Below are 19085 nucleotides of genomic sequence, written 5' to 3'. Positions count from 1 at the left end.
TACTCCTACTGCTGCTGCAGGAGGATGAACTTTGGGAATTCCTGCAGCAAAGGGAGCTGGGCTGCAGTCAGAACGAGAAATGCTGCGGGGCTGCTACTCCAGAGATGATTTGGGGTGAGAAGATGTATCACAGACTCGCTGCCTTTGCTGGGGACTGGGCTCAGTGGGAGGCAGAGGAGAACCAAGGATGAACTGATCCCACCACATCTCAGCTGATGAACAGAGAGGTTTTTACTACACCTTGTAAGTAACACAGTCCAACCCCCACCTCCAGTCCACAGCAACTGGACTTAAAGTTAGCCTCCCTTCCCTTACCAAAAGTTAAATTGGTAAAATTGGTTAAATTCCATTCATTAGCCTCCCTTCCCTTACCAAAAGTTAAATTTGCCAATTTAACTTTTGGTAAGGGAAGGGAGGCTAATGAAGCCTGAGACAACCCCAAGAGTTTGTTACTGAGATGCCAATCCTATCTCAGTCCAGTGGGCTCAAGGCAGGGCCAAGTCCAGGAACCCTGATGCCTGTGAAGGGGCAGGAACCTCTCTTCCCAGAGGGAAACACCCCAGAATTTACCAGCAAGGTCAGGCCCCAGCCTTGCTGCCTCCCTCTCCTTTGCCCAGCAGCACAGCCACAGCTGGGGCATGGACAGACACACAGCACCTCTCCTGCCATGGCACTCTGCTCAGCTGTCCCAGGAAAGTGATGGTCAGTAATCCTGGCACTCCCAGGAAGGCAGCACATGGGCAGAACCAGTCCCAGTCCCAAGCTGGCCCACAGCCCACCCTGCCTGCTTGTAATAATTTTGACACCCAGATCCAGGAACCCTCTGCAGATTGAACATCAGAGTTTCAGAGTCACCAGCCATAACAAAAGTCAACCCACAGTTTTCCAGAGGGAGGCTGTTAACACTGTTCAATGATCCCACCGGAAAAGGCTCTGGATTTTCCTGCTCAAGGTCATGCCTTTGGTGATGAAAAAGGCTGTTCACCAAAGGGTTACTGCATGCTGGTCATGCCATGCAACCCTGTCAGATGTGAAGTCCCTCTCTTTCTCCTTGTTAACTGAACTGCTCTGGCTGAGCACAGTAAGGCATCTGGGACAAAGCCCACACTTTGCCTGGCCCATGCAACCCAAGACTGGAAACATGGCCTTATTTTGCCTGGTAAGGCAGTCTCTGCTGGCTGAGGAATAGGCAGGGAGGTGGGAGAGAAAGGCTGGCATGAATTTCCCTTCTCCCCAGCCACCATGAGAGTCCTTTGACGTTGGGTGACTTTTATCTCTGCCCACGCCCTACACTGGTACAAAGCACTTCCATCTCACCATCCCAATTCCCACTGCTACCAAACATGCCACACCAAGAATCCACATACAATGTTCATAACCTTTTTTTTTTCTTTTTCAAAGGAACTGCAAATTTGGGTACATTTATGAGCGAGTCACACTTGCAGTTTGCCGGCCCTGGTGAGAATAATCTCCTTTGCACATAAAGCAGGTCACATCAACATGGTTGCAGAGGCAGGACTGGAGCTGAAGGAAGAGCAGAGCTCACAAAATGAGAGAAAGAAACAAGAAGCACAAAAAAAAGTCTGCCAGGAAAGACCTTGCAGACAACCTCCTGAGCCACGTGAGCTCTGCTCTGCGGCACACATGGCTACAAACACATTAATCATGACACTCGATACTGGCCAGAGACCCAGACACCAGGTGGATCGAGCGGAAGAGCAGGACTCGTTACCGTGCTCTTCTTGCAAAGCACTAGCACATATGTGCTTTGCAAACTGCATTAGTAGAGCTCTTTGGAGACAGTTTGTTTAAGAAAAGCCAGGGAGCTTTTGGGAAAGATGTAGCAGCTCAGAGCATGATAAGCAAGGCAGCTGCTGCTGCCCGCAAGCACCAGCGCAGCAGCGGCTGTCCTGCACTGCAGCAGGTCTGCCTTGAGGAGCTCTCCTCCCACCAACGTTCCAGGACACACGTCTAAAAAAAGGTATTTGGTGAAGCAAAAAGGGTGTAGGAAGGTCAGCAGACTCATGTGGCTAGATTGATTTCCTGGCCAAACCATTCATTCAGACAGAAGAAATGATGGTTTCCAAAACACTCCTAAAGCAAACCTCCAAGAAACTTCTGGCAAGAGGACTGTGAGAGATACTCAGCCAGACCAAAGGGCTTTAACATTCAGAGCTTCTGCCCTGCTGCAGCCATGAAATGTTTGTTATTGTTGGTCAAATGAACAGACATCTGTAAAAGCACAGCTCTTGTACTTGGAAAATAGAAGGTTTCAGTTCCGTGCAACTTCGGGTGAAAAGAAAAACTAAAATCTCATAGACCTGGTTTTAGAGGCACAGTAATATTCTCATTTGAGTCAGTAGGAATTCCTGTTGGAGCATAAACACAAGGCATTTTATTTTTACCTCCCTGTTCCCCAGAGCACACATGGGAGGGGAGGTTTGTCTGATCAGGCTCAGGCAGTACCAGACTCCTTTGCAGGACCTCAGATCTCTAATAGGGAAGGAAAAGGCTTCTCAGAGCAACTCAGAAGAAAACATCAGTCTACTCTATTTGATACATAATAATTACAGATCATAAAGAATAGGAATGAAATATCCATAACTAGAAGAAAATTAAGAATATAGCTATAAAAATAGGAGACTAGAGTAGGGCACAGGCTTGCTTTAAGTGACATGAATCCTTTTCTGATTTATCTATGGCTCCATTTACATCCCAGAAAAACAGCCTGAGAGAAAAGGATTTTTCTACAAAAGTCAAAGAAAATGAGCCAGAATGGGAACTCTTAAGTCCTACTAGCATGTGCATTTAAATCAACAAATTTTATTTTACAGAGTTAATGCCACTTGTGAATGAAAGCCAATAATGACAATCTGATTGATGAACACATAAATCAGCTCTGCTGTGATAAATAGAGCCCATTTTCTACATTCAGTGGTTCCTGTCACCACTTATGACAAAGACAAAATTTAATCAGATGTGGGTAAAATACTAACTCAGTCTATACTCGAGTAAATTTCCTAAAGAATGGGAATCTCCATCCCAGAAAATCTTGGACAGCAGGAATCATCTAGACTCATCCTGTGCACAAACAAAGCCTCTGTGTTGGTATTTCACACTAAACAAAAAGAACCATGTAAACCATCAAAATGCACCTTCTCCTGCCCTTTCCAAGAGCACCTCCATGATCATCCCGGCTGCAGGTTCCAGTTCGCAGTTCTCAGCCCCTTGAAGCTTTATACTCTCCCTTGGGAAATGCTGCTTTGAGTCCCCTTGGATCTGCTCAAGGGATTTGGGACTAAAGCTCTACCTAATGGATGCAAAGATGGCAGAATGAGGTATGAACACTGCTCCTTTGGTCTCTTCTGCGCTTTTGTACTGAATGTCCAAAACATGCTCAGTGAAACATTTTTATTGGCACAAGTCAGGGTTACAAAACTTTGTGGCTTAGGCAGATGACAGTACTGGTCCTGGTTTTAGTGTTAGAGCCCATTCTGCCTGTAAAACCTGGCATGGATTTGCAAAAGTCTGGGAGGCAACAATATTTGGATAATACAAAGGCACTTTACGGCTATTCCTTTAGTAAAAACACTAGGTGTTAACAGTGTAAATAATGTATCTTACAACATCTAATGTCAACAGATAAGTTGTCTCCTCAGACACATCCTCTGAAAAAGGCTCTAGTGAAGAATATAAGTGAACACAAGCAAATTTTCAGTGGCCGTGTCAGACAAAGACAGAGGACAACTGGCTTGAAAAGCCCTTTAGATTAGAAGTACATCAAACTTTCGCGATGGAATTGCAAAACGTGCCCTGGAGACTTCCATCCTCTCCCAGCTCTGCTCAGCAGCTCCACACGTGTCCAACCACAGACCTGCCCTGTGCCTCAGCTCAAGCTAAAAATGAGATGGGACCATGTAGGAAAGAACTTCACACCAGAGGCTACAGACATGTTCAAACTATGCCACTGAAATCTAAATGCAGATTTTGTTCAGAGATTCAAATGCTCTCCCTAAATTCATAACCCCCTGGAAATGAGCAAAATGAGAAGGTTCAATTGAATTTTCTGTTTATCATTTGAAGCTTCAAGCTGGAAGTAGCATCAAAAGGTAAAAATCAATCTGGCAGGACTCTCACAGCTCCACTTATATGGATGAAATGACTTCTGTCCAAACTCAAGAATAACGGCATGGAGTTAAATATTTTACAAAAAAAAGTTTCTAGTCCAATAGAGGAAGCAGCAGACATATTGGACAAACTTTCTGATCACTGTAATGTAAAACCTCAAAATCTGACTTTCTGTTTCATTGCCAAGCATGCGAACATGACTTACTTCCAAAGAACAGGGGAAAAAAGGACTAGAATCTGAATTAATCACACAACATTTAGAACACACTGTTTTGCTATTGAATAGCTCTCATTTCTTGGAAATATGTAAGAGCTGCTTTGAGATAGAGAATGACCTGCAAAATTCCCTTTAACCACACTGCAAAGCAGGGGATGCTCCAGAGGGATTCTGCATATGGTTTTGGTCTTCGGGAAACAGTCACCAACCTGTTGGCTTCAATATTCAGCTTTCTGATCATTACTTCAGGTTGAAACCTAATGTGAGGAAAACAAGCACTCACCCAGCTGGGGTGAGTAAACACTGTCACTTGGAGCCACTCATTTCCGAGGCAGGCAGCAGCTTCATCTGCTGCTCTCGGCAGTCAAGGAGCTGTGCAGGCTCTGCCCAAGGGCGCTGCAGAGTGGAACACACCCCCTAGGAGCCTCTCTCTTTCCATTAACTACAGAGGGAGTCCAAGGAAATTATACCCTCAGCTAAATTTAGTTATTGTGAATCCCCTTCCCACATCTGAGTACGTTCCATACCAGGCCGCTCTCGCAGCAGGGAATGATTAGCTGAAGTTAAGCATCTGTCAATTCACTTTAATGAGCAATAACTCGTGGCAACCTGCCATTAGCTTCAGTTGAATAGCTTTTATTTTTAGCTGGTGTTGCTCAGATGCAGCTTCCATCCAACATGTGCTGGGAAAGCTGACATCCCAAAGTAGTCTCCAGGTCTTCATTGTGCCAGTCGGAGTGTCAGGGCTCAAGAGCTGCAGTTCCTGGAGGTCAGAGAAAAGTCACTGCAGTTCTGGGAAAGTTTCAAAGAGTGAGATAAAACCAAAAGCCTGGAGAAACGGCACAGAGGCGCATGGTCCCCAGAGACCTTGCAAGAAAAGTTACTGAAATCCTGAGAGCGTGCTGAATGAGTGAGCTGGGTCTCCAGGGAGAGAAACAGCACAAGGGGAAGGCACAGAGAGAGAAAGCCTGCTGAAATAAAACATGACTTCAGTACTGTCCGAGAGTGCCCAGTGAGAGGAACAAATGCACAAGCTCTCTATTGTATCTGCTGCTTCATGTGGATCTAGGCTTTTATCAGAGGTGACCATAGGGAGGGCAAGGGGAAAAGAGCAAGATGAGTCCTCAGGTGAATATAGGGCAGGGTCTCATTTCCTCCAGAAAGGAAACCCAGTTTCAGTCAGGAGCTGCTGCTGAAGCAGAAGGCTAAACATGAAGGCAGAACACATGTTTGTGCCTCCAAAGAGACCCTCAGGAAAGTGTTCAACTCAGCCCCGTGGCACCAAGTGCTTGAAGAGCAGCTGGAACACCTGAGGTCCTTCCCTATGAGTGTCCTGCTTTGCAATGGGTTTCCACAGAACAGCTTAAAACTGTTATGGGTATCTACAACTTCTCTTGCTGGAGGTTTGAGCCTTTTTGTCTCCATGTACCAGCCTAATTCTTCCTGCTTCAGAGTCCCATCTGAGCCCCACATAAGCTGCTGTGAATTCACAATAAAAATAATAAGAGGACAAATATTCAGAGTGAATCCACCAGCCTGTTGGTGAGATACTCCTAGCCAGCTCCTATCCTAAACCACTGTGAGACACAAGGCAAGGCAGGGCAGCAACAGACCTTCAGGGGAACCTTGAAGCAACATCCTTTTAGAACACACTTTTACTGCATAAAAAGGTGTGGAAAAGCTCAGAAATAGAGCAGTTGCCCCACACAGGAGAGTTGGAGGCCAGATGCAGTATCTGTGTGCATTTGACTTCATTCACCCATTCCCCTGCCTCGAATTTGTGCCCAGCACAGGTCCCAGGCCAGCCTGAGCACAGTGACAGCAAGTCCCACACATCTGCTGGGAATGCACATTGGAGCAGCCTTCCTGTAATGCCTCACAGCTGGCTGAGCTCATTGCTGAAGTCAAGAGGCATGCATTTCTTCAGCAAAGAAATGAAATAAAAAGTCAAGACTAACAAGATCCAGAAAGGGCATGCTTTTTTTTTTTTTTTGAACAAATCAACATTTATTTCAATGTAGTGAAACAACTTGTTGAAGCACTTCTCTCAGTTCTACTTTACATTTTGTATTTACACTGTCCTCATTCTGTGACAAAAATAAAATAATCTCCAACCCTGAAGTTTCCAGAATAAGTGTCGCTAGCAGCAAAAATAACAAAGCCCCAAACACAAAGCAAAAATCCCACTTGATATATTTTGATGGGAGATTTTTGCATGTTCCATAAAAAAATTTTAACCCTGAAACTTTATGAAAAGCTATATGGGATGACAAGGAGGAAAATGTAATGTGTTTGAAGCTGAACGAGAGCAGCATTTGCTGGCCTTTGCAAGTACACTGTTACTTTTAGCATAAGGAACTGTGAAATGCTTAGACACCCACATAGAAGCAGACTTTTAAACTTGGATCAAAGCAGTTCTGCTCTTCTGGGAGCGTAAGGGTACTAGAGTCAGCAAATGCCATCTTTTATCCTGGATGTTGGGCACAAAAACAAACTTTATTACACATGGTTTCCAAGCAGCTGTTAGTAAAACACAAGCCTTATTCTTTTGTCAAGTGTCAAGGGTCAGCTTCATTCAGCAGCTTCCAAATTGAGCTACTGTAAGAATTTTGAAGTAATTTCTCAGTTAAATGACATCATTGCTAAGGTCAACTCTGCCTTATAGTTGAAGTCAGCAACCTCTGTGACAAGGTGGACCACTCTGTTAAATGGGGGGAGAGAAGACAATGATGTTTGAGTATCATATTTAGGTCTCCCTATCTCAAAGGAAGCTGTAGCTATGTACCCAAACAATTCTCCACGGAAACAACAGAAGAGTATCAGTGACAAACTTGGAATTGGAAAAATAAAAAAAAAAAGCAAGAACAGAACCCAAAGCTTTTTGGGATAGGAAGAAAAACTGCATGTTGAGAAAGAAGGGATTGGTTATTAAACTTTCCAGGCACACAGAGGGCTCGGAAAGCACAGAAAACAAGCAGAACAAACAAACACAACTGTGTGCATCTTTGCATCAGCTTCTTTTGCCAAATGCAGTAGCTTCCAACATTCAGCAGCTGCCTCTTGCTTTCTAGTGCTGTGGAGTTCTCTTTGGTACTTGGAGGCTGTGAGGAGCTCCGGGCAAAGAGAAAGTCTTTGTCCATTTACCAACCAATTCCAAAGGCGCTGATCTTGAATAACTTTACTAAGCAAGAGTGACACAGATGTCTAGGAAAGGGGACTTTTCTCTTAGTAAAGTTGTGGTAGGTGCAGTGGAAACCCAAGGCAATCTACAAGCTTGTCAATTTGTGCCTAGGTAAGAACAGAGTCCTCCATGAACGTCTCTCATTTGTTCACTCTTAAATTATTCAGGCTCTGACAGCCCCTGAAAAGAAAAGAACGGAATAAGGATAAGTTGCAGGTGGCGCAGGGCAGGAGCGGACACCACGAAACCACCAAGAACAACGGGGTTGGGGTGTTTGACAACAGACACACTGCAGCCGCAGCCTCCAGGGCTGGAGCCCAAAGCAGCTTCCTCCACACCCTTGTCCTCCAGAAATGCCAGCAGGAAATACAAGCTCACAGCAAAGGTACTGATTGGGATGAATTAAAAGGAGGAATGAATGCAGTCAATGCAAACAGCGGTTTGGAAATAAAACACACAGATAAGAACTGCTGGTGCTTGTGACACTTTGCTCTTTGAACACAGCACAGGGAGATGGCTAAGCAGCTTGGAGACTTTTAACTGCACACTCAAGACTATCAGTTAGGCTTGTGGGAAGCTTTAATTCATTCAGCTTAAGTAGCAAAACCAGAACACCACTTGCTGTCCCATATAACAGGCTCACACTATCTGCGTCTTGGTTTTCCGTTTGACAGCTCGGCAGGGAGTAGCTCTGTGAGGAAGCTTCCCCGTGATGCCAGTCAACAAGTTTATCAAATTTCAGGTGACAAAGTCACCACTACACTCTATCTGCGTCAGCAAGAAAGATGGACAGGAACGTGAAGTCTCAGAGAGCATCTGCTACATGGGAACAGGAGAGCTGGCTCTCTGCAGCACCCTGCCAAGGTCTCAGCCCTCTGAAGCTGTGCCAGTGCCTTGACCCAGACACCAGCCTTCCCAGTGAGGCTAGTCCTAAGGACCTGATAGATTGTGACTTCTGAAGGGCCACACAGAGCCACCCACAGCTTTTATGGTGCCTACATCATTGCTCCTTACCAGCAGCCTCCTTATGGGAAAAACCCCCTACATCCAGCTTTGCAGAGATGTGGAGAGATGCCCTGCATGAAGTGCTTCATTCCCTTCTCCATCACCGAGTCTCATCACAAACAGCTGTAAAAATGCTCTACCAAGCAACATGTCTAATAAACTTTCATTACAAAAGCCATCTTCTCTATTGCTGGGCGGCTACTTTCTTTTGGCTCCATCTTTCAAAGGAAGCAGGAAAAGAAACACTTGAACACAACAGCAAGGATTAGTAGCAGAGGCTCTTTGATTCTACAAAGGCTTTGTTGACTACAGGTGACCTGTTAGTGCATTTTAAGATGTCTGATCACAGACATCACCTGCCTGACAGTTTATTATCTCCAGGACAAGTGACTGCAGGGAATATTCAGCAAACATCAGCCTTTCAATGTTTGTCTGGAGCTTGCCTTGCTGTAGCCTTGTCTTAGCCACACTGCCAGATCAAATTTTACAGCAACACAGCTCTGAGCAGCTACTACCCTGCCATGAGCAGCCTGGAACGCTAAAGCCTGGGTAATTTCTCTGATATTAAGACAAAGTCAACTAAGATGCTGCCCTCTGCTCAGCACCTGCACCCTGGCAGGAGCTGTGCTCTGCTAATGAGGAGCTGAAGTTACTGCCAACATTCAAAGCATTTGACTCCTTCTTGCCTAAAGCTACGATTTTCCTTCTGCCGTCCCAGAAAGAATCCCTGTTGATTAATATTTATTTCATTTCCTAAAGAAATCTATTCAGTCTCCACATGCTTCAGCTGACAGCGATGTTTGAACATTGTGTTGATCCTCAGAGTTCAAACTGTAGAAGGCACAAAGAATACCAGACTTGAGGCACTTCAATGGTATTCACTGTGAATCATCATTTTACATTGTACCACTCAGACACATTTGGATGTAAAATACATTTGCATTTCTAATTAAAACAGATTACCATTAGTAACTAAAGAATGTCTTAAATCAGAATCCCTAGGCCATAAAAGCTAATTGCACGATGCTAAAACTGGATTTCAAAAATATACATATTATACCCCCTGCAGGATTAATTAAGCAACATCTCTTCAAAAGAGTCCTCAAAAGTGTATTTATTCAGCATGCAGTGAAATTATACCGGTTGTGCAACGCTTCCCATGGCCTGCCTTGGCTCACGCTCCCGTGGCAGCAGAGAGCTGGAGCCTTGATCATCAGGGGAGCTCAGCATGGACAGAGTGGATTCAGGACTGCAGTCCATGAGCAGGGACACACACTGCAGGAGCTGCTGCTCTGGCCACGATCAGCCAGCGCCCTGGAACGAGGTGATCTGGAGTACGTGCATGATGTGCTGCCCAGGACATGCAGGCCCACAAAGAGGCTGAAATCAACTGGTCAGTATGAATCTGAAGCTCTAACTGCTGATGATCTGATGCTCAGTTGGTCACTGGTTTCTAAGTGCTGACTGAGCTGTAAAGTGTTTTCAGAGAGGCTACGGCTGTACCACATGTCTAGAGGATGTGAGAACCTCTGCTCACCGAAGCTGCATGTGCCTTACGAAGGGATGAGGAGAAAACCCAACAGAGTCTAAGAGGTCCTTGGCTGCTACAGTCTCTAGCTGTAATTGTCAGCAAGCCTCAACTGCATGAAAAAGTGTCCTCAAAAGATTTAGCTATAGCTGGGGATGTGCCACTCCCAGCTTTCTTCTGTGCTCTGGGCTGCTTGCTCCATGTGAAAAATGAACATGGAAAAATTCTCAGAAAATGGCAGAGACACCTCCACGGTCACTAAATCCAGTCTCTTAGAATCACAGTCCATCACTTTTCCCAAATGTTTACTTCAATGTTTTCTTGTGTAAGTGAACATGAGACCTTCGCTCAAAGCTCACACATAGACTGTACTTGTGCTTTCCTGTACACTGCAACTTTAAATTTCCATGTTTAACTCGCTTCCAATACAAAAGATAACAATCCCCAGAAGAAACCACCTACTGATTCCTCAGGATGATGTTTGCTAATGGGTTCCCAGCAGGTCTGGCTCCCAGGCTTCACTCCCTTATGGAACTTCACAGCCTGGAATATCATTTTGCAGGGGATCCAAGATTTCAAAGCTGTTGAGCTGTCCCAGGACTTGCAATGGCTGTACCACATGGGACAACCAAGTGCACTGGGGGGCAATAAGGGCAACAGGATAGCAATTACTGATTCATCATGTGGCAACACAAAACCTGAGACACTTTTTCCATTTCCCAGAAGTAGCCACGGTTTCTGTACAGTAAAGGAGCACCCACGACCACTGGGAAGTACTGGGAGGTCAGGGAGTAAAATCCAGTCAGAACCTTCTGCAACATAATCTTATGTGTGCTACATTATAAAAAAAAAATAAATGACAGATACATAAACTGAAGTGCATATAATGGGTTTCTCCCCATCAAAGAGAAGAACCCCTATGGCTTTTCTATTATTAACTGCTGTAATTCAGCTTGCAGGTTCTAGTTTTCATCTCATTAGAACTTCACTGGAGACATTTTCATATTTTGCCCTAATTATATGAAGGGAGCCCAGGTGATGTGTGTGATTCCCAAGTTCTCAGCCTGCTCAGGAGAGCATTGTGGGGCTGGTCCAGAACTAAGGAATGCAAGGCAAGTCAAACTCAACAGGAGACCCAATGGGGTGCACTAACTACCTTTAACTCAAGGACTGGTTTGTGTTTCAGCATAACCAGCCACATCAAACAACAGGAGCTAAGAGCAAGCACATTAATTTTTGTGCTGTGGTTTTCCAATGGCAAAGAATGGTCAAGGGAGATGATTTCAAGCTTATCTCATTGGAGATAATCTCATTGTTTTCTAATGATTCTTGAACTCCTACTTGTGATCTATGCATCTTTTTAAAGAAAATATCCAGATGTGCTTCTATAGTTATATTAAAAAGTAACTTCATATGACACAGAATTGTGTGATGCAATATTAGCAATTGAACTCTTCTGCAATAGCAACTGATGCAGTGGCTAAACTGGCAGAAAATTGGATTTCCTTACTGAACTGAAAACCACAGGATCTGTAGATCCCTGCTGTAATCACTAACTGCCCAACCAATTCCTCTCTTTTGAAAAGAAATTGCAACTTTTGCCAAATATGAAAATACTTTCATAAAGTCTGTTAACAGACAAGAATTAGACTGAAATGTAACAGTGCTCTGGTGTGCTTGAGAAGTATCTTGATGCTATTTTTAGAATGACAACTTTGGAACTTTGGGAGGTTTTGAGTTTGAAATGATAGATTAGTTTTCCTAATACACACATAAGTTTTAACAAGGTGTGTGCTGAAATATAACAGTTTGGGAAAAAACCCAAACAAAATCTTTCTGGGGTCATGTGAAATAACTGCCCTTTTTGTTTCACTTCAAAATGGAGAGATTTTATTTCAGCATCCGTGCATTGAATTCCTGAACAATACCTCTATCTGGCACTTATTTTATAGGAAAACAGCATGTTTAATTACCCCACGTCTTCATACTGAGCAGGGAGAGTTATCCAAGCTATATTTTTCACAATTATCTGTTCTCTTTTCCTAAGAATAAAGTCTCCTTTCTTCAGGTTTTTGACAAGATGAATAAAGCCTTGTGGGTTCTTCTATACTCCTTGGAGTAAAGGGGAAGTTTTGGAGCTTTGCCTGCATAAAAGCAAATCCCATGTTTCTTTAAAGCTGGACAAATTTATAAAAGTTGAAAACAACGTAGCAATCTGAATAGTAAGGATCCCCACCACGTATTCACGCCCAGACCAGTAACTGAAAGCTGATGTTTACAGAAGCTCTTGCTACCTCTTTTTCACACATGAATTAGTATCTGAAAGTTTTCCTTTCTCTACCACTTCTGTTGCATCTTGTACATAACCACATGTAAAGAGGCTGCAAGATCAGTCACAACAGGGAGACATGAAGCCAGAGGCTGAGGAGCCAGCTTCTATCAGGAGAGTTAGAGCTGCCTAGCAGTGCGTGTAACTTTCAAGAGAGAAAATAATAACAGTGTTATTGCTTGGATCTTAGAAACTGAGAGAAAGTTGCTAAAGCATCCCAACACTGGCACTGACATGATAAACATTGGATTTACAGAAAGTGGCTGGTGGCATATGAGACCAGTGAGCACAGTGTCATGTGCAGCAACCAGCACTTCTGAAAAGCTCAAACATTCTGTGCTCTTGGGCATTTATTTTCGACAGTAATACAGACCCACTGAAAATGTGACCTGCTGTATCTGTGAACAAGGTTCCTACCCTCAAGAAGCCCTCCTGCAAACAGGTAAGATTTAACAACACTAAGTAATCCTACAAGGAACTCACAGCCTGCCAGCAGAGCAGTGTCCATGCTTCTCCTTTGACTGTCCATACTCAGATGTTACTCATCAGCCCCAGGACTTCTCCTGAACTCCTCCTATGTGTCATTGCCACACAAATACTAAGATGTTCAGATTAGCGAGGTTCAGAATATTTACCACAAAACACTGGCATGGGGACTGTCAGTCATGCTTTAGGGACATGCTTAACTGAGAACTGTGTGTCAGGAAGGTGTAGAGCAGGTGTGAGAAAGCAGTTTCACACCAACAAAAAGAGTGTTTTGTTTTTTTTTTTCTAACAGTATTCACCTTGTCACGTTAATCCTGCTTGCTCAACTGAGCAGCATTTTCATCAACTCTTTTGTCCCTTCCAATAACTCTCTGCTATGACCTATTCTGACTCCTGACTCAGCCTGCAGAGGTGGGAAAACACAGGATTTGGAAGAGACGTTCCTGTCATGGGCTAACCAGTTTTCTCTTAATAGAACTGGAAGGAAATAACAACAACTCTTGCAAACCTCTCCACAGCCATTTGCTCATGAATTTGCCAGGACAAAGAGCAGAGCTCAACTCTGGCATGAGAGGGAGGGAGACTGCCTACAGAGGACCAGTACACTTGATCCTCTTAACTTTGCTGAGATACAACTAATGAGCAACAGATGGACATCACCCAAGGAGATTATTTGGGAAACCTAAGAGTTTCCTCATATTTCTCATTCAAGAAGGACCAGGAGGAAGCTAAGCAAGCTTTGGTTGACACCCTTTATTTTACTATTGTTTTCTCCTCTGCCTCAATTTTGACAGAGCTGCTTTGGCCATGCATTCCATTATGCTTTACACAGTGCAACCAGGGCTCAGCCTGAAGCACTAAATAAAATATGTTCAAATTAGGAAATGTTATGGGCTTAAATATATTACTGCAGATCACTCTCTTGCTACCACTCAGCACAAAGGTACCAGTTCCCTTAGCAAAGCTCTGCAGCTCCCTGTAACAGTGTCAGCACCTTCTATAAAAAGCACCATCAGATCTCACTTTTTACCTAATGAAGAAATAACTTTTATTAATGTGCTGTTGACAGCCCTTGTGATGATGCTGGTTTTCTTAACTTCCAGTTAAGGCTCTGTTTCTGCCCAGCTAGAAAAGATGTACCAGGGTGGCTGGCTGAGCCCCCTTCACTGCACAGAAGTCATCACCACTCTGTCAGGACAAGCTTTCTTTGTTCATCTTACAGCAAAGATCCAGTAACAAACCAAAGATTTAGGCAAGAAGAGGGAAAGGAAGGAAGGAGAGAAAGAAAAAGAAGACAGTAAAACAGAAAATTGCAGAAAGAAGACTGAAAGTGTAGGAGATAGAACCAGCTAGAGGGACAGAAAATTTAAAATAAGAGCTTTACTAGGAGCTTAGCACAAACAGAAACCCACTCAACCTTTCAACTTTAACACAGTGAGATTTAAGGTTTGACATTCAGATTAAGTTTCTTGTTCTGAAATCAGAAGTTTGCATACAACCAGCAGCCTACTCAGAGGAACAACTTCTCAAGGAGGCAGAGGATGTGCTCTTTATCAAAGCCAACACAGCGCATCCCTTTAAATCTCCTCCTGGTTTCTGGCTACCCTCAAGTAGAAACCATACTATTTTCTCACCTGAAGCCACACTGCAGCAAAATGTTACCCATCTGAACTCTAAAGTTACTCTGACAATTGATTACTTTTAACCACAGACCCTTTTCTTTGTCTGTACCTGGTACAGTCACAGCCAGCTCAAGCCCAGCAGATGGGAACATCTGCCTCCTTGTGCTCAAAGAAAAGCATTTCCTACACCTTGTTTGTGCTTTCCACCCTCCTGGTGTCCCTTAGGGCAGTGAGATCCCAGCGTGCTCCAGTTTGGGCTAGAATTGAATGAGCTGAACTACTGAAAAAAAAGTCCTCTAAATAAGGCCCTGAGTTTAAGGCAGCACGTAGAATTTAATTTCCAGGTTAAATCTGAGACACTGGTAATGTTTACAGCTCCCTGTGCATCAGAGCCTGGAATTTAGTCTCACCCAATGCCCATGTTCCCACTCACTGATCAGCTTCAGAGCCCTGTGCAGAAGGTAGGGCAGAGGAATGGCACTCACACACTGGACTTGGCTCTGCGCTTAAAGGCAGCAAAGTTTTGATCTTCTCACACCCAAGGCATGCAGCTGCCCATTTGCTTTGGAAAAGACATTTCACAAAGAGGGAATCCCTCCCATGTCTTTATTTTCCCTCTTTTCCCTTTAAAAATAATTTCTAATCTGAACCACACAGATAACTGAGGAGATAGACTTCATGTAAAAAAAAAAAAAAAGTATATTCAATTGCAAATCCTGGGCTGATTTCTAAGGAGAGTTCAATGACTTTCTAGCTATGAAAAGACCATCAGAATTTGAACCCTCTTAACCAGGGACAGTTTTGCAGCTTTAAGAAGCATTCTGTTACACTAGTTCACTTTGCACTTCTGCATTTAGGAGATCCTGCAAAAAGCCTTGCTTGCACACTCTTAGCCACTAAAGCCACTGTCCTAAAGGCTATGCAAGTGTGCTGCTCCTCACGTACCCCTTTTTATGGCTGAAAGCAAATGACAGACTCTTGCTCTGAAGCACTCCTATATTAGGATTCATATCTCTCTATATTGCAGAACAGAGAAGTACTCCTTATTTAGTTCCTGCAGGCAACTATCAGGGTAAGAGCAAAATTGCAAATGCTATTGTCACTGGCTTTCTCTGGATGGATCCCAACAGCTCTGTACATGGGCAAAGCTGACAAGATCAGAAACTCACCAAGAGAAACAGGCAAAAAAGCAGCATCTCTACTGCTGCAATAGACAGTGGAATACTAATGCAAAAGGGTTTGAGTCATCTTTCAAAATCCTTCAGAGAAATGCCCAGTTACACAAAACTTACGTATTTCATGATACACAGGGGACCTCGGGTTTGGGTTTTTTCAGCTCTGCATTATTGCTGCTATTTAGGAGATCAAGCATCCACATCACTTTCAAGCTCCATGGAAAGCAATGATGCAGCTCACACCAACTGTTTGAGCACAAAACCTGTGTTTGACACAGAATGCAGGCTCATCTTCCCTATTTCTCTCTCTGGACAGTTCTTATTCACACACCAAACCTACTGAGCAGTTGCAAAAGATCAAGATACATCAGGCACTGGCACCAGGAAAAAGCAGAGTCAAATTTCCAAAGAAAAAGGTAAGGTCACCTATGGGGCAGCACTGAGATGCTTCACACCCACCTTTAATACAAACTACATTCACCTATTTGCACTGCAAGACTGAGATCAGTGAGGAGCCCTCGGATGAACAGTGTGCCCCCCAGGTGATTGCTGACAACACAGAATACATGAAGTTAGAGCTTCAGAGCTCTGGTTGCCACATGAAAACATCTCCAAGCTCAATGGGAGAAGTTGCCAACAAAGGCACACTGATGCTGTCATCTGCGGCACCTGAATCCCTTCTCAAATATCAGGTTTGGTACCTGCTTAAATTCAGGGAGTATTTCCACCATCTCTGGTTTTCTATAATAAACACAGCATGACAGACAGCCTTTTAGAACTTTTTGCCTGAAGTTTACAACCAAGGATAAGAAAGAAGTAAATCAATCTGTATCACAAAACACCTTTTGTTACCAACCCAGTAAACTAGAACTGCAAACACAGTTAACATTTCAACTGGAGAGAGAAGAGCCAGCTGTTACCCCTTCCCCCTTCTAGAGACCTCTGTAGGCAGGACAGGCAGCAGGGAGATTTTAATCCCTTAGAATCAACATTTTCAAGACCAGAGCTCTCTCACAGAGCTTGAATGCTGCTCCAGCCCCTGCTGCATGGGCCAACACGTTAAAGCAGGGGCTGTCCAAGAGACTTGGCTTTCCCAGTGGTTTAGTACCACGAGCTTTCCACAGGCAGCCCTACCCCTAAACCAGATTGCGTGTTCCTCCTTAAAGGCTGCAAAGCAGCGGGGTGCTGTGCACTGACCTCGAGAATCACTTCCTTAGCATGAGGTTGTGAGTCGTGAGTTCTCCCCAGGCTGAAACAGATCACATCTTACAAAGTAGTGGCAAACTCCATCACCAACTAGTTTGCTGCTGTCACCACATAAGTGTGACTAATTCAGTAACTTGGGAAAGAGGGCTCCTGCACTGCAAATGTGTGCCTCAAGAAACCAGCAGGCCCACCCATCCTCAATGTCATCTTTATCTGCTCTTTATTTGGGTTCCACAGTTACCAAAAGACTGCATGTGAAAACTTTAGTTATTAAAAAAAAAAAAAAGGAACAAAACAAAAGCCAAGTTTTGTTCGAGACATTTTCTTTGGCCATTCAGAGAACAGGAAACATTGAGATCCCACAAGCAGATCTTTGAAAAACCTCACATTATCCAGAACAAGTCCAAGAGCCATATCACAGCATAAAGACTGCAGGCTGAGAAACCTTCAGTCAATGCTTCTGAGCTGTGCTGCTCCACATAAAAGCCAGATTTTGATTTTATTTTTACAAGGCACTCCAGCTGCCCTGGCTTTCCCACATCTCTCTCAGCATTTCAGCTCAGCCAGCTTCCCCAGACCTTCCCCCATCACCATTCAGAGATTTGTGAACTGTGAGAAACAGATGTTCTCAAAGCATTTTGCTCGTACTGGAGCCCAAGAAAGACCAGAAAGGAAAGAGGAAAAAAAATAATCATTTAAGCAAATATTTCTCCCCGCCCTATTGACCCTACAGTCGCAGAGAGTTTTCTACGAGCAATGCTAAAATGTACAACTATACTGCAAAACTGTATATATATACATACTGTAAAACTGTGTCAACTCCTGCCCTCTCGCTCGCGGTGCTCGCTACCGGCTCACCCGCCGCTGTCCCCGAGCCCGGGGGCACCGCTGTCCCCGCTGTCCCCCGCTGTCCCCGGGCCCGGGGGCACCGCTGTCCCCGCTGTCCCCCGCTGTCCCCGGAGGGACGCTGTCCTGCCGAGGACCCCACAGAGCCCCCGACCCCCGCAGCGCCCCGGGCCAGGCTCCCCACACGCGGGCCCCACCGACCTGTGCAGGAGCAGCAGCAGCACTTCGCCAGGAGCCATCCTACACCGGAGCGGGCGGGATAGCCGCGCCTGCCCGCTTTCATGCTGCCTTCGGGCTGCTCATGGCAAGGAGCCACCGGCCCGCTCGCGAAAAACAACGAAAGAAATTATAATACTAACACTAAAAAACAAGGCTCTGCAGAGAAAGAAGGCAGGAAGCTGTTGGCGAGCAGCGCGGCAGAGCCGCTGCCCGCGGCGCCGGCAGCCCCGGTCCCCCCGAGCCGGGCGCGCTCCTCGGGGGCGGCGCCTGCGGCGGGGGCGGAGCGCGCCCGGCCCGGCCCGGCCCGGCCGGGGAGGGGCGGGGGGGCTGCGGCCGCACCGGGCTCCGCCAACGCTTGGAAGGAAAAAAAAAAAAAAAAAAAAAAAAAAGAATTTTCGGGAGGAAGAAATGCAGAACTGCGGTATCCGAGATGGGGAGCGAGAAATAAAAAGTGCCCGGGAGGAAGTTTGCTAAAGCTTTGATACGTTGCGGATGGGGGGTTTCCACCAAAGCCTTTAAAAGGCAAAACTTGTATTGCCGTGGGGTTTTTTTAAACTTCACAATGTTCTTGGCTTCCCTCCCCGCCCCCAGTGCCATTCCTTAACTTAAGCATCTGACAGCTAAAACTCTTTACAACTGGCTGAAAATACTGCCCAGCCGGCGGTGATCCCAAGGGTTCTGCCTGCTTCCTGCAGCAGCAGAGCTGCCCGAAGCACTGCAGAGGGAATGCCTCCCCTTCTGACACCCGGACCCAGACACTCGAGATCCAGAGGCACAGCGTGCTTTGGAAGGTGCCAGCCTGTTGTGTTAGGATTTCCCACCTAAAGCACAGAAAATTGGAGTTGCCAAAAACATCCCGAACCTTGCTAGAGGCAGCTGGTAGGAGAGGTCGGGCAGGATTCCAGAGCAACAGCATCATAGTTTTGCACTCTTGCATCAAAAGCTGAACAAACCCAACAAGCTCCTTCTCCCAGGCAGACATAGGTATGAGAGGGAAGAGCAGAGGGGAGATGTGCCACGCTTTGTGCCACTCTGTGCCAGGGCTTCAGCTTGAGCAGGCACAGCTCTATTGTGCTGCTGATCTGGCCTAAGGCTTTTGGCAATGGCTCTGGGGTAAGTCCACTCCCAGGGGGGCAAAGGCCA

At 45.2% G+C, this 19085-nt stretch overlaps 1 protein-coding gene across 9 annotated transcripts in view; it reads right to left on the bottom strand.

Annotated features, from left to right (window-relative positions):
* Positions 1–19085, bottom strand: part of KALRN (kalirin RhoGEF kinase) — a 465026-nt gene that overhangs the window by 58181 nt on the left and 387760 nt on the right. Inside the window, exon 1 of one of the 9 annotated variants that reach the window (XM_036386507.2) lies at positions 17925–18129. The exons of 7 other annotated variants lie outside the window; for them this stretch is intronic. In XM_036386507.2, the coding sequence (XP_036242400.1) occupies positions 17925–18006 (82 nt within the window). In that variant the 5' untranslated portion in view covers positions 18007–18129. Of the gene's footprint in view, positions 1–7339; positions 7707–17924; positions 18130–19085 lie in introns of those variants that run through there. One more of the 9 variants, XM_036386506.2, reaches the window with a different exon arrangement.

Source organism: Molothrus ater, chromosome 7 (assembly GCF_012460135.2).
Source record: "Molothrus ater isolate BHLD 08-10-18 breed brown headed cowbird chromosome 7, BPBGC_Mater_1.1, whole genome shotgun sequence".
NCBI classification, from domain to species: Eukaryota; Metazoa; Chordata; class Aves; order Passeriformes; family Icteridae; genus Molothrus; species Molothrus ater.
The sequence above is the reverse complement of the archived record's forward strand: the minus strand, read 5'-3'. Positions and strand labels throughout refer to the sequence as shown.